General features: G+C 40.5%; 1 protein-coding gene across 1 annotated transcript in view; it reads left to right on the top strand.

The window, feature by feature from the left end:
- Positions 1-15033, top strand: part of LOC126481445 (serine/threonine-protein kinase Genghis Khan) — a 382862-nt gene that overhangs the window by 288829 nt on the left and 79000 nt on the right. Inside the window, exons 24-26 of the mRNA XM_050105210.1 lie at positions 10668-10803; positions 12575-12819; positions 12912-13092. Of these exons, the coding sequence (XP_049961167.1) occupies positions 10668-10803; positions 12575-12819; positions 12912-13092 (562 nt within the window). The remainder of the gene's footprint in view (positions 1-10667; positions 10804-12574; positions 12820-12911; positions 13093-15033) is intronic.

Genomic DNA, 15033 nt, shown 5'->3' with positions numbered 1-15033 from the left:
GGGGTACGGTCAAATGAGGGGTGCCCCAGGGATTAGTGTTGGAGACACTCCTGTTCCTTATTTATATAAATGATATGCCCTCTAGTATTACAGGTATTTCTAAAATATTTCTGTTAGCTGATGACACCAGCTTGGTCGTAAAGCATGTTGTGTGCAACATTGGCTCAGTTTCAATAGTGCAGTTCATGACATAAGTTCATGGCTTGTAGAAGATAAAATAACACTAAATCACAGTAAGACTCATTTTTTACTGTTTCTAACATACAATTCAACAAAACGGGACATTTTAGTTTCACAGAATGGGCTATGAAGAATGTGTCATACTAGTGTCCTATATATGGTCTGCCAGTAAACCAGAGTCAACCATTTGCCTTTCCTACTATAGTCCTTACTAGCTTGTTCCGTTTCATATTGCTTTGCAGTGTTACACCTTGGTACTTAATTGACATGGCTGTATCAAGCAGCACACTGTTAATGCTGTATTTAAACATAGCAGATTTGTTTTTCATACTCATCTGCATTAACTGAAATTTTTCTGCATGTAGAGCTAGCTGCCATTCATCACACCAACTAGAAATTTTGTCTAAGTCGTCTTGTATCCTTTGACAGTCACTCAATGACAACACCTTCTGTTACACCACAGCATCACCAGCAAACAGCTGCAGATTGCTGCTCACCCTGTCCACCAGATCATTTATGTATATAGAAAATAACAGCAGTCATATCTTTGTCTCTGATGAATCCTTGCAATCGAAGACAACAAACAGGGTTCTGTTACTTAAGAAGTCCTCAAACCAGTCACATAACTGGGAAGCTATTCTGTATGCTCATATCTTCATTAACAGTCTGCAGTGGGGCACATTGCCAAATGTTTTGTAGAAATCAAAAAATATGAAATCTGCTTGTTGCACTTCATCCATAGTTTGCGGGATATCATGTGAGAAAATAATAAGCTGAGTTTCCCACGAGCAATGCTTTCTAAAACCATGCTAATTCGCGGACAGGAGCTTTTCTGTCTCAAGGAAATTTATTATATTTGAATTGAGAATATGTCCAAGAACTCTGCAGCAAACTGATGTTAAGGATATTGGTCTGTAGTGTTTCAGGATGTTCCTTTCCCTTCATATATACAGGAGCCGCATGTGCTTTTTCCCAGTTCCTTTGGACTTGACACTGAGCTAGAGATTAACTATAAATGCAAGCTAAGTAAGGAGCCAATGCTGTGGAATACTTTTTGTAAAAAACCGAATTGGGACTACATCCAGATGTAGTGACTTATTTATATTCAGCTCATTCGATCATTTCTCTAGGCCAGGGATGGCTATTACTGTGTCCTCCATATGGGAGTCTGTGTGATGGTCAAACAGTGGTATGTTCACATGATTCTCCTGCGTGAATGATTTCTTAAACACCAAAATTTAGATCTTCGACTTTCCTTAGTGTATCTTCTTCTGTCACACCATACTGGTCAACAGGTGCCTGGATAGAATTTTTAGATCTGCTTAGCAATTGTATGTAGGACCAGAATTTTCTCAGGTCCTTGGCTAGATCTTTTGCTGACGTATAATGGTGACAGTTGTTGTATGCTTCATGCATCGATCTTTTTACAGGTGCTTGAATCTATGGTGCAATGGCCTTTACTTCCTCAGCATTTTTCGAATTTTGTTGTTAAACAATTGTTGGTCTTTTCTGTTCTTAATCTACTTGCTCAGCACATACTTTTCCAGAGCACAATTTACAGTCCATTTAAACTTCTCTCATAATTCCTCTTTGTCCATCGTACTGGAACTAAATGATGTCAGTTCATTGTCTATGTGGCATACTAACAACTTCTTATCTACTTTCTCACACTCTATGCCTTCTTGATTGGTTTATAAAGTTTAGTAACCATAGACTTTATGTTGATGACTTGGTCACTAATCCCTGTCTCTGTACTAATGCTGTTGATGAGGTCAGGCTTGTTTGTAGCTACAAGGTTCCAGAATTCAGCCAATTTGGGTAAACCAGCTCACCTGCAAAGTATTACACCACACAAAAGAATAGACATTTGGAGGACAAAGGACAACATACTGTTGTGTTTCTGACTGTGGATGCCCTGTACACATTGTACACTACTGCAGAGAAGATGACAAATGTGATTCTTAAGTTTCTACTGGTGTATTTGTTGATCAAACAGTCCACAGGTGTACTGTTGGTTCATAGTGTCCAAAGGGCTCAGTACTTCGGCTATCAGACATGTCGCCATCATCAGGTATGCTGACGAACTGAGCTCCGGAAGGTGCATGGCTGACTAATATCCCCTGTCCCCATGAGCCCCTCCGTCCATGGACGTGCATTAGAGTCAGTGGTCACAGAGATGCTTGTGTCAGCATGTGTGATGGCATTGATGTAAGCTGTCTGTCTGCTCTGGTTGCCAGATTGTTTTGTTTGCATAGAGTCTTCCTAATTAAACTCGGTGTTGGTTCCCAAACTTTGCTAAGATTAAAGCCACAATTTCGGTTGATGAGATCATCCCTGCTATGAAATCCTATGGCCTTTCTAACAATGCTGTCCCAGTATTTGGAAGTCTGTGCCAAGATCCTGGTATATTCATACTCCATCGCATGATTCTTGGACAGACAGTGCTCAGTGACCATTGACTTTTTGGGATACATCAGTTGAGTGTGCCTCGGGTGTTCTTGGCAACAATCTTTGATGGTGTGCATTGTCTGTCCAAAATATGTCTTCCCACATTGACACATAATCTGGTATACACTGGCCTTCCGCAAACTGAGATCATCTTTCACACTTCCCGATAATGCTCGTGTTTTATTGGGTGGGCAAAAGACAGCTTTTACTCGGTGCTTCTTCAGTATGTGTCTGATTTTTCAGAATAGACAGTGGGTGCCTCTTCCTTTGTAGCTTCTTCCATCTCCACAAGTTGTACTGTTGTAGAGCAGCAGAGAGCACACCTAACCTGCCACTCTGGGTACTCATTTTTTTGGAAACATTTCTGAAGTGTTGCAGCTCTTGAAGCAGACCATCTGCACCTGAAATGGTGCAGGCCCTGTGTACTAGTGTTGTTAGTATCCCATTCCTCTGCGAAGGGTGGTGACAATTCTCTGCATGCAAATGCAGGTCAGTATATGTTTTCTTCCAATGTGAATTTTCTGTTGGGATGTATGGAGCTCAAATGTGCAAGGAAGTCAAGGAGTTTGTCCCTTCCATGGGGCCAGACAATGAATGTGTCATGCACATAACAGAAAAGAAACATGTAGGTTTCCATTTGGATGATGCCAGGGCATCCTCCTTGAAGTACTCCATATACAAATTCACAATTGCATGTGATAATGGGCTGCCCAAACTGATTCCTTCCATTTGTTCATAGTATTCTCCAGAAAACAGAGCAATGTTTGTCCGAGAATCATGCGATGGAGTACGAACATACCAGGATCTTGGTACAGACTTCCAAGTACTGTGGGAGCATTATTAGAGGGGCCATAGAAATTCATACCAGTGATGATCTCATCAACCGAGACTGCAGCTCTACTCTTAGCAAGACTTCAAAACCAGCACTGAGTGCAATTAAGAAGACTCTCAGCAAACAAAATGATCTGCTGACCAAGGCATACAGAGAGCTTACATCAGCGCCATCAGAGACACCGATGCTAGCATCTCCTCGACCACCAAAGCACTGCTGCGAGCGTGGGTCACGGGCAGAGCATCTCGCGGGGGCAGGGAATATTAGTTCAGCCGTGCACCCACAGGAGCTCAGTTCATCAGTGCACTTGATGATGATCGCCGAAATGTTGTGCCCATGAACCAGCAGTACACCTGTGGACTGTTTGATTAAGATGACAAATGTTTGACAACTATTGTGCTGGTAGACATCAACCATGACAGCAGTGTCCTATTCAAGCCAGGTAACTGCAGGTGATTATAATCATCTTGAGATTAAGCCCATTGCTGTACCCTGGATGAGGTAATTCCCCGACATGCTATACATGTTCCCTGGCATCGTACAGAGGTACCAGCCCCTCATCTAGTCACAGGTTTCAGGAGAACCAAGTGAGATGACCATCTATGGAGTTGAGGCTGCTACAAATCAAAATCCTCAATGGAGGACAGTTACCAAGATGTCAGGAAATCTCGTTATGATCATCATCGATGGCCAACTTGACCGGGCACTAGTCGGATTGGGCCTGTTTTTCCTTAGTGTCAAATGCTTATTACCACCACTATGTTCTATGATAAGAGAGTGATTGTGCTGCAGATTGCAAATGATAAATATATCCAGCCAACAGGAGCATGCATTGCAAGAATAACTATCAGTGACAGACCACAGCCCTTCAAATTTCTTATTTTAAGAGAATGAAGTCATAATGCTATTCTTGGATGAAACTTCTTGCAAGCATCTTAAGCACTCATTGACTGCAAAGCTCAGATCTCCAGGTTAAAAAAACTATTCCAACGAGCACACATAAAAAAAACTGTTATGGGTGGTTGTTAGTTTTTGAAGACATTGTTATTGTACTGTCATCAGTGAAATGAGCTCCAGCCATCCACCTAGTCAGTTAAACTGTGAAGCTTTTGTCAACTGGAGAAAGGTACTAAGACCCAGAAAAGAAAAATATGTACCATTGAAATCATAAGCACTGCAGCTGGTCAAGAACTCTGGATCACTAATTGTGACAAGCAGCCACAGCTTGTCCCTAAAGGTATGTGCATAGGAACAGCCGAACTAGTCCAGGATGGACAGCTCTGTGCCATCGATGAAGAATCATGCTCCACTACCACCACAGAGAGTGCACTGGAGGAGGCTACTATTGAACTACCAATAGGATCTGGTCCGACTAAGGAACAATGTCAGCAAGTGGTAGCCATTCTGCATCTGGTTTTAGATGCTTTCAAATCCAGAGTGGAGAAGAGACAGACCAAGTGACCATGGAAAAACACTGTATCAACACTGAATATCATTCAATTAGAGAGCAGTTGTACTGGATGTCACCGACTGAACGATGCACAGTTACCCTAGTCTGTGGTCCTTGTGAAGAAAAAGGATGGCACATACTGTTTCTGCATGAACTACCAACAACTGAGCAATATCAGGGAAAAAAAGATGTGTACCCATTGCGACTCATTGATTACATCCTAGACTACTTGAAAGTAGTAAATTATTAAGCTGGTGCGTAAGTTCATAGTGTTTTTCCACAAGTTATGTAAACACACAGATATACATAGCACAGACTTTAGTCTTCAATTCAATATTCTCCTTCACAAATATTCTTCTTCACAGTTTACAACAGTCTGCCAACACTGGGGTAACTTTTTGATTCATGACTGTAGAAATCATGTGGTTTTGAGGTGAAGAACTCATCATGTCATGTTCGGAGTGCATTTCCATCCAGAAAGGAAGTTCCATTAAAGTTGTTCAATAGAAGGCGGAAAAGGTTGAAAATATGAGGGCACTCTATCAGGTGAATAAGTTTGGTGTGGGATGCCTTCCCAACCCAACTCCTATATAGTGTTTTATCTCAGTCTAGCAGAATTTTGGCAGGCATTATCATGGAATAGCATCACTTCACGCAGTCTTCCTAATCATTGTTCTGGGATGACATCTGCAAGACATCTCAGTTGTTGACAATAAATGTCAGCAGTGATGGTTAAACCTTGGGGAAATAATTCGCAGTATACCACACCACTGTTGCTCCGCCAGATGCATGCGTACAAGTCTTTTGTACAGGGAGTTGCGTCTTTGTGTGGTCTCAACCACTTCTTCTCCTTTGTTAGCATAAAGACACCATATCCCATCATTAATAATGATGCAGGATAGAAATGGGCAGTGTTGTTCACAAACCAATTGATGATGAGTGAACAGAGATGCACATATGGCTGATTTTTGTGATTTTTGCTCAGAGCATGTGGTACCCATACGACCCATTTTTTGATCCTTCACATCGTATACAAATGTTACATGATGATGGAATGATCACAGCTCATCACATTTGCCAGTTGTCAAGTACACTGATTTGGATCATTATGGATTAATGCTTTTAACCGATCTTCATTAAATCCGGGTGGTCTTCCTGGATTTGAAAAGTTACTAATGTCAAAATGGTCCTCCTTAAAATCAGAAAACCATTTTCTTGCCATACTCTGGCCAATGCCATTGTTCTCATACACAGTGTAAATCTTTCTGGCTGCCTCTGCTGCTCTCACCATTCTGTTGAACTCAAACAGAAGAATGTGTCTCCACACTTGGGTACTTCATTTTCTAACATCCACAACTCCACTCACTAAATCCAAATGACAATACATAAACTCAAATAGCAGCAATGAACTACAAATAAAAAATGACAGTCAATAAATAAACCCATAGCAACTGGAATACCAGCACACAGAACAAAAACGCTACAAACTTATGCCCCAACCTAATATTTCTAAATTATGGACATACCGGGAGGCTACTGACAAACTGAGGCTGATGAGCCTGACCAGGAAAAACGTAGCTTCATAACGCCTGAAGGTCACGAGAAGTTTAAAGTTATGCTGCTTGGATTATGTAATGCTGCAGTCACCTTTCTACATCTACATGGATACTCTGCAAATCACATTTAAGTGCCTGACAGAGGGTTAACCAAACCACCTTCACAATTTTCTGTTATTCCAATCTCGTATAGTGCACGGAAAGAACGAACACCTGTATCTTTTCATATGAGCTCTGACTTCCCTTATTTTATCGTGGTGATCATTTCTCCTTATGTAGGTTAGTATCAACAAATCAACAAAATATTTTCACATTCTTAGGTGACTGGAATTTTGTAATAAGATCCCTCTGCAACGAAAACATGTTTGTTTTAATAATGTCCACCCCAAATCCTGTATCATTTCAATGACACTCTCGCCCTTATTTCACGATAATACAAAACATGCTGCCCTTCTTTGAACTTTTTCGATGTATGTCAATCCGATCTGGTAAGGGTCCCACACCCTGCAGCAGTAGTCTAAAAGAGGATGGACAAGCATAGTGTAGGTGGTCTCCTTAGTAGATCTGTTTCATTTCCTAAGTGTCCTGCCAATTAAATGCAGTCGTTGGTTAGCCTTCCCCACAACATTTTCTATGAGTTTCAGTTTAAATTGTTCGTAATTGTAATTCCTAGGTATTTAGTTGAAATTACAGCCTTTAGATTTGACTGATTTATCATGTAACCAAAGTTTAACGGATTCCTTTTTGCACTCATGTGGATGACCTCTCACTTTTCCTTATTTAGGGTCAACTACCAAGTTTCGCACCATACATATATCTTTTCTAATTTGTTTTGCAATTTGTTTTGATCTTCTGATGACTTTACTAATCAATAAACGACTGTGTCATCTGCAAACAACCTAAGACGGCTGCTCATATTGTCTGCCAAATTGTTTATATAGATAAGTAACAGCAATGGGCCTATAACACTACCTTGGGGAACGCCATAAATCACTTCTGTTTTACTTGATGACTTTCCGTCAATTACTATGAACTGTGATCTCTCTGACAGGAAGTCACAAATCCAGTCACATAACTGAGATGGTATTGCGTAAGCACGCAATTTCAGTACAAGCCATTTGTGTGGCACAGTGCCAAAAGCCTTCTGGAAATCCAGAAATACAGAATCGATCTGAAATCCCTTGTCAATAGCATTCAACACTTCATGCGAATAAAGTGCTAGTTGTTGTGCATCTTCATGTTTTCGCGGCATAAAGACAGTTCCATAAAATTTCAGGCATGCAGCCACATAAATTCAGTTTCTTCCCATAATATTTCGCCTGAATACTTCAGAGTGAGCTGATGTGACAGACACTCCAGCACTTGCTCCGTCCTTTTAACTCGAGGACAGAACCCCTACCCAAGATACACAAGGTGCCAGAGACGTTGATAGGCGGCAAAGAGGTGTAACATATGCATGGAAATTAAATCTATGACTGCGCAGTCGATCCACACAGTGATATTGATGTGTCACGGAGAGCTGTACCATCTCGACGTCTTTGTGATTTAATTACAGAAATTGTCGCATTCCATGATTTTTCCAAGCTGAAGCCACTATCTCTATTAATTAAAATTCATCACCAACCAAATTTCAATTGCTTCTTTCACTACTGAGCCCCAGAAAGATGAAGTCAAGAATAAAATTTGACATTATCGTTCACTATAGAGTGCCCAGTGTCAATACAGTGCTCTGCCACCACAGATTTATTAGGTTGTAAGAGACAGGTGTACCTGCGGTGCTCTGTGCATCTCTCCTGGACTGTACGTGTCATCTGTCCGATGTATGAACATTAACATGAAAGGTGTTACTGTCTGCACTATCCCGAAAAGTCAGCTGTAGCAAAACATGCTCTGGAAAATGGACACCGAATTGCATTTGATGAGACGTCTGTTATTAAAAGGACTAATGGCTTCTGGGATAGCGTGATAAACGAGGCCATAGAGATTAGAATTTCTGACAACACCTTCAATAGAGATGGTGGATTGCAGCTGAGTACAGCGTGGGATCCAGTGTTGAGGCAGTTGAAGCGGGCCCAGCAGTAGCGTGGCCAAAACATTACCATATATGGTGCTGGACCGAGCATCAGTGACGTCACGAGCAACGGCGCGACTATATAAGCACGGCAATGACAACCACACGACAGTCATCCACTTGACAATGGCAGATGAGATCTCTGCCGAACGCTCGTGGGCAGTAAACCATTTGACGCGGCTTGAAACCCGAGAATGTTTTATTAGCAGATGTCGCCGCAAAAGTATGCATTCATACAAAGAAGAGTGGTTTGTAGTTGTTTGGAGCATCAGCAAGTTCTACCGTATGTATTTAGCAACTCATTCACTGTTGTGGCGGATCACTGTTCACTATGCTGTTTGACTAGTCTGAAAGAGCTGTTATGCCAACTGTTGAAATGGGCACTGAGACTTCAGGTGTACGAGATCACAGTGATACGTCAAAGCAGAAGGATGCCAACCGCCTTTGCTTGGCTGAACACAGCAGCATGGATAAAATCACAGTCATCACTACACTAAATTACATTGCTGCTGAACTGAGGAAAGATCCAACAATGCTGAAAACCGTAGAAGCTGTGAAGGAGGAGGAAGCAACCAAAGGAGAATTCTAATTAATCAGTAGATCATTGTATAAGAGGAACTGTGACACAGTGGGGCAGAAACAGTCATTTGTCATCCCATTTAATGCATGGGCAGTTATCCTGAAGTTTTTCCTCAACACTCCTGCACTCAGATTCATGAAGAGTAAAGGCAGAATCAGGTACCAGTTCAGTCTGCAGTAGTGCCATTCCACCAAATTGGAATTGGCGTCTTGGGAAGATTCCCAAAGTCATCAAACTGGAATCGACGGGTAAGAGTCTGCACTACCTGACCCTTTCCGAAGCTGTGCCAACCACTGATGCACCTTGTAACAGACAACATTTTGAAACACAAAGCACCCTGTGTGACGATCTCTGGTTATAGAAAAGTTTTCCAGTCGAGACTAGTGTCATAGGTAATTTAACACTGCTACATCTCTCACAGACATTGTAATAAGACTTTGACAGATATGCTCCCAATGTACATTGATGTCAAACAGAGTGATTGGGATACGGCACTGCCCATTGTGACTTTCACACATAACACTGAGAAGCATGATGTAACAGACGTCACCCTGTTCTTTCTATTCCACTGTTACAAGCCCAAAATAAAAATGGGTACACTGTTCCCTTTTCAACTAGACAGTATTCAGGATGATTCTCCTATGATTCTTATCACTAGGATTGCAGAAGCTAGGCAGCTGGCTCGCATACAGGCCCAGGGACAATCAGGAGAAGGCTCAATGGCATGAGAACACCGGAAGACTTCTTTCATATAGTTCTTCGTGCTAGTCTAGCATGTGCATGCCTCATCACCTCTGAATAACTACTGCAATGCAGTCAAACCTGCTTACTGTATTCAGTCCTTGGTCTACCAATGATGATAATAGTTGTATAAATAATAAAACTGTTTGAACTTTTAAGTTTAACACATATATTTCGGAACGACGCAACAACACACATAAGTCACAGAGTAAGTTGACAAGTAAGACATGTGTACACATTAGCATTCGAATGAGCACTGAGTCCCAGTCTAGCGGCCGCTGCTCGGCTGGCCGCTTAGGTGGTGCAGCTGCTGCATGGCCAGCAGACAGCGCCGCACGTAGAGGACACGCGTAATTGTGCGGCGGCACTTTGAATGATCGGCGAGTCACAACAAAAACAAATTGGTATTTCGTGTTTCTTGCTTGTTTCCTTCTTCTTCCTTTGTAAAGACAGGAAGAGATACTAGTGATCCGTGGGATGGTACTATTTGGAATAGCTTGTTACTCCCCAAAACCAAATTGTGTCTACATAGTGTTCAACTTCTCGCACTTTTATGCTGTAGTTCAGTGGGAAAATATTCATTAGTTTTGGCAGTTGAAATATCTATAGAAAATAAAACGCCAGAACATATCAATTAGTAATTTGTGTAAATGTCCATTACACTAATGCCAGTCTGTATATATATATATATATATATATATATATATATATATATATATATATATATATGTGTGTGTGTGTGTGTGTGTGTGTGTGTAGACTTGACAACTGTGTATGCATTGAGTCATGAGACATGTTTTTTGTTACAGGTTTTTCGAGCAAAGGAGCTGCTGGATAATACACTAGCTTTTATAAAAAATGCAATGTCAGGGGCCATTATAGATCCTGATCGTCTAGTCATTGGAACAGAGGAGGGTTTGTTCTGCTTGGATCTTGATCGAAGTGGTAAGCTACTTTATTCACAGAAGTCTGTTCTGGCTTATATTATTTTATTTGTTCATACTCAAAACACAGTTGATCTGAACTTTTTATAATGTTATTGGAGGCATTTGAGACAAATACATAGAAAATAGAAAAACAATGCCTCTTAGAGGCAAAGAAGACAATCTGTGAGGAAAACTTAAAGCAAGAACCTAAAGATAAGATTACCACTGTAATATTAATATGTAAATGATAATTGAGGTGAAAAGAGGTGGTGGTTTTAATCCTTTAGCACTGTGAATTTAAGATGGTGTGTCATGCAGATTGTTATCCTTTACATGTTTGTAGTGCTGTGTGGCTTACCACACTTGCAGATTTCACTCACTCTCTCTCTCTCTCTCTCTCTCTCTCTCTCTCTCTCTCTCTCTCTCTCTCTCCCCCCCCCCCCCCCCCCCTCTCTCTCTCTCTCTCTCTCTCTCTCTCTCTCTCTCTCTCTCTCTCTCTCATTATATGTACTGTTAATTGTTACATTTCCTTTCACACCCTTACTGAACATATCCCAGTTATTTGAGATGTTACCCATATGGTAGTCCCTCATTGTTTTTATTGCTTACAAGTTGATAGTATTTTTTTTGTTCAGATTCTCAGTGTTCCATTTTGCCTCCTCTCCCCTTCCATCCCCTTCCATCCCCTCCCTGGTTACTGAATATAAGAATCACTCATAAATTTGACACAAAAATTCAGCTTCTGCTTTATCTCAAACTAATTTCTCACAAGGTGTACTCCCGCACAATATCATAAACATTCAGCACTATGCCTCCTCAGGAAAGGTGTTACATAAAACATTTTTTTTTTTTTGTGTTCCATTAATTTTATCATGAGATTAATTGACTATGAACAGAATCCAATATATCGCTTCATTGAAACCTTTTCATAATGTGCTAATAAAATTCACAGTGATCAGTAATTAGTTTATCATCAACCTCATAGCCTGAATGCGCAACTTACTGGGCTCTACAAACATTTGCACAACATGGAGAAATCTTGCGGGCCCCTGTTCAAGTGACAGATAGATTTGTTACATTAGCTAGTAATCTGTTAACAGTGTTCTACTCTTGTTAAAAGTTCGTTTCTCAAATATATTTGTCTTATTGTCACTGTATTAGATATTATACACTTTATAGCCCCCTTCCCTATGGAATTGTATAGGCACCAGGAAATTTCATAATATGAGGAAACAAGAAATCTCTCTCTCTCTCTCTCTCTCTCTCTCTCTCTCTCTCTCTCTCTCTCTCTCTCTTTCACACACACACACACACACACACACACACACACACACAAGTGAAAGTGACCATTAGTCTCTGACACAACTCCATATTTTTTTTCCATTTGGTAATCATTCGAAAAGTAAGAAGTGTAATGGCCCCATGAATGTATTTGGATGAAATTACATATAACTGATTCACTGGAAGATTACCTTTTCATTTTACGTGCCCCTAATATATGTTAAATTAGCCAATGTAATGAACATAATGCACATAATATCAACATGGTACTGTGCTGCAAGTACCAACAAAGGTGTTGCAGTGGTTATGCTAGTATGTTCATGTTTGAGCATTTGATTTTGTATGATTCTGTCTGATGTAGACGTTAACTTAATATATTATTATTATGTTGTTGTTGTTGTTGTTGTTTGTGGTGTGTGTGTGTGTGTGTGTGTGTGTGTGTGTGTGTGTGTGTGTTTGTTTGTTTGTGTGTGTGTAAGTACTATAGAATGCATCATATTTCATTTCAGAAATTGCTCGTGTTGGAGAAGGTAAAAAGGTGTATCAGTTAGAATATATAGTTGAGGAGCAATTGTTAGTTGTTTTATCTGGGAAACAGAGACATCTACGCCTGATTCCAGTGCGGGCACTGGATGGTGATGATGTAGAATGGATTAAAGTAGCTGAAACAAAGGGGTGTATCACCTTTGCAACAGGGGTAATGAGACGTGCACCTCAACTTGGCTACTGCCTTTGTGTTGCCATAAAAAGACAGGTACTGTATTATACTTGTACTAATTTGGTCACGTTCTATTTGTGAAGTATCAGATTTTAGAATGAAATAATTAACATAGTTTTATGTTTCAGAATACATCTCAGCTAATTATATATGAAGTAACACGTACGAAGACACGGCATAAACGTCTGAGAGAAATAATGTTACCAACTCAAGCACAGACTCTCAATATTTTTAGTGAAGGCAGGCTCTGTGTTGGATATCAGTCTGGGTTTAGCATATACAGTATTACTGGTGATCAAAATGCCTTATGTAAGTGTATTACATTACGCATTAACAAGTCTTGCAACTAACTTTATGTCTAATTAGATGTCATCAGAACATATACTTATGCCTAAAACCTGTAATTACTAATTATAATTGTTGAGAAAGGGAACTAGATTATTTTGCTCGCATAAAAATCGTTCAAAATTGAATAAATTAAGGAAGGTTCTGGCAGAATGTAAATAATTTGGAAGTCAGGAAGGCCACTCATCAAATAGTAGAAGCATCGAATTGTCAAGAGGCACAACAAAAGAGAATGAAAACTTGCTGCCTTTCAGAAGAAAGATTGGGTGGGGAGTGAGAGAAAGCAGTGTTAAAATGGAATAGGTGTTAGGGCTGGTAGCTAGTGGCTTGGAGGGAGGCAGCAGGTGTGCAGCCGGCGGCATAGGGACAGACCAGGATGTTGTGTAGGTTGGGTGGACGACTGAATACCACTTTAGAAGGAGTGGGAAGGTTCTTGGGTAGGATGTCCCTCATTTCTAGGCATGATGATAGGTCTGTGAGGTGTGTGTGTGTGTGTGTGGGGGGGGGGGGGGGGTCGCAAGGGCACACCTTCATACCTTGGCTCATCAAAAGTTTTCTCCTGAAAGCTAAAGAAGTTTTAATTATCTTTTGTGTGTCCCTGCCGACAGCTCGACAAGTCTGTTATATGCTGAGTGGTCTGTCTGTCTGCTAAATTATGTATTTCAAATATTGTGTGTTTTTACACAAACACACTCAGGTATGCAAATATTAATATGTGGGATTCTTCTTTTGCGATTATTATAGTGTTTAATCTTCTGAGAAAGCTTATTACTAAGTTCTGCTACACTGAAAACAGACTATGTTTTCGTTCATCTACATGAATATTCTGTGAATGACTAAAAAAATATATGGTAGAGGCCACTTTCATACCATATATTAGAGTTTTTTTTCCTGTTCCACTGTGAGTTACAAGAATGACTGCTTTGTGTTCTCTGTGCTGATGCTATTAGAATATTTGTTTCTTCTCCGTCTCCACAGAAATGATATGTAAGAGATAGAATGTTTATAGGCCCTACCTCGAAAGCAATTTCTTCAGATTTTTTAAGAATCTTTTTGTGCAGCAAACAACTTTCATGCAAATGTGTTTGCGTGTAGGTTTTACTTCTTTGCCAACCAAAATATTTGCATACAGTCTGTTAAAAAAATCATTATAAATGCAGTGTAGCATGCTGTACCATCGCGTGTACAGCTACATGCATACTCTACAAGACACCATATGGTGGGTACCTTGTATCACTACTAGTCATTTCCTTTACTTTTCTACTCACAAAAAGAGCTAGGGAAAAATGACTGTGCATATGCTCCTGTATGAACCCTAACTTCTCCTATCTTTGTGGTCCTTATGCAGAATGTACATTGGGGGCAGTAGAATCGTTCTTTAGTCATCATCAGATGACAAGTCTCTAAATTTTCTTTCAACAGTGTTCCTTGAAAAGAATGTCGTCTTCCCTCCAGGGATTGCCATTTGAGTTCCCAGAGCATCTCTGTAATACTTGCATGTTGATGATTTTATGAAAAGGATAGAGTGATACCCACCATATAACGGAGATGTTGAGTAACAGACAGGCACACCAAAAAGACTGTGTAACACACAAACTTTCGGCCAGAAGGCCTTCTTCGGAAATAGACAACATACACACACACACACACACATTCATGCATCAGCGGGTTGCGCGCGCGCGCGCGCACACACACACACACACACACACACACACACACACACACACACACAAACCACTGTGTCTGGCTGCAGAATTGTTTTTTCTACTCATCTGCATTAACTTACATTTGTGTACATTTAGAGCTAGATGCTATTCATCATACCAGCTAGAAGTTTTGTCTAAGTCATCTTTTATTCTCCTACAGATACACAATGATGACCCTTCCCACACTCACAGCATCATC

Source organism: Schistocerca serialis, chromosome 5, assembly GCF_023864345.2.
Source record: "Schistocerca serialis cubense isolate TAMUIC-IGC-003099 chromosome 5, iqSchSeri2.2, whole genome shotgun sequence".
NCBI classification, from domain to species: Eukaryota; Metazoa; Arthropoda; class Insecta; order Orthoptera; family Acrididae; genus Schistocerca; species Schistocerca serialis.
This window is presented reverse-complemented; position numbering and strand designations above follow the sequence as displayed.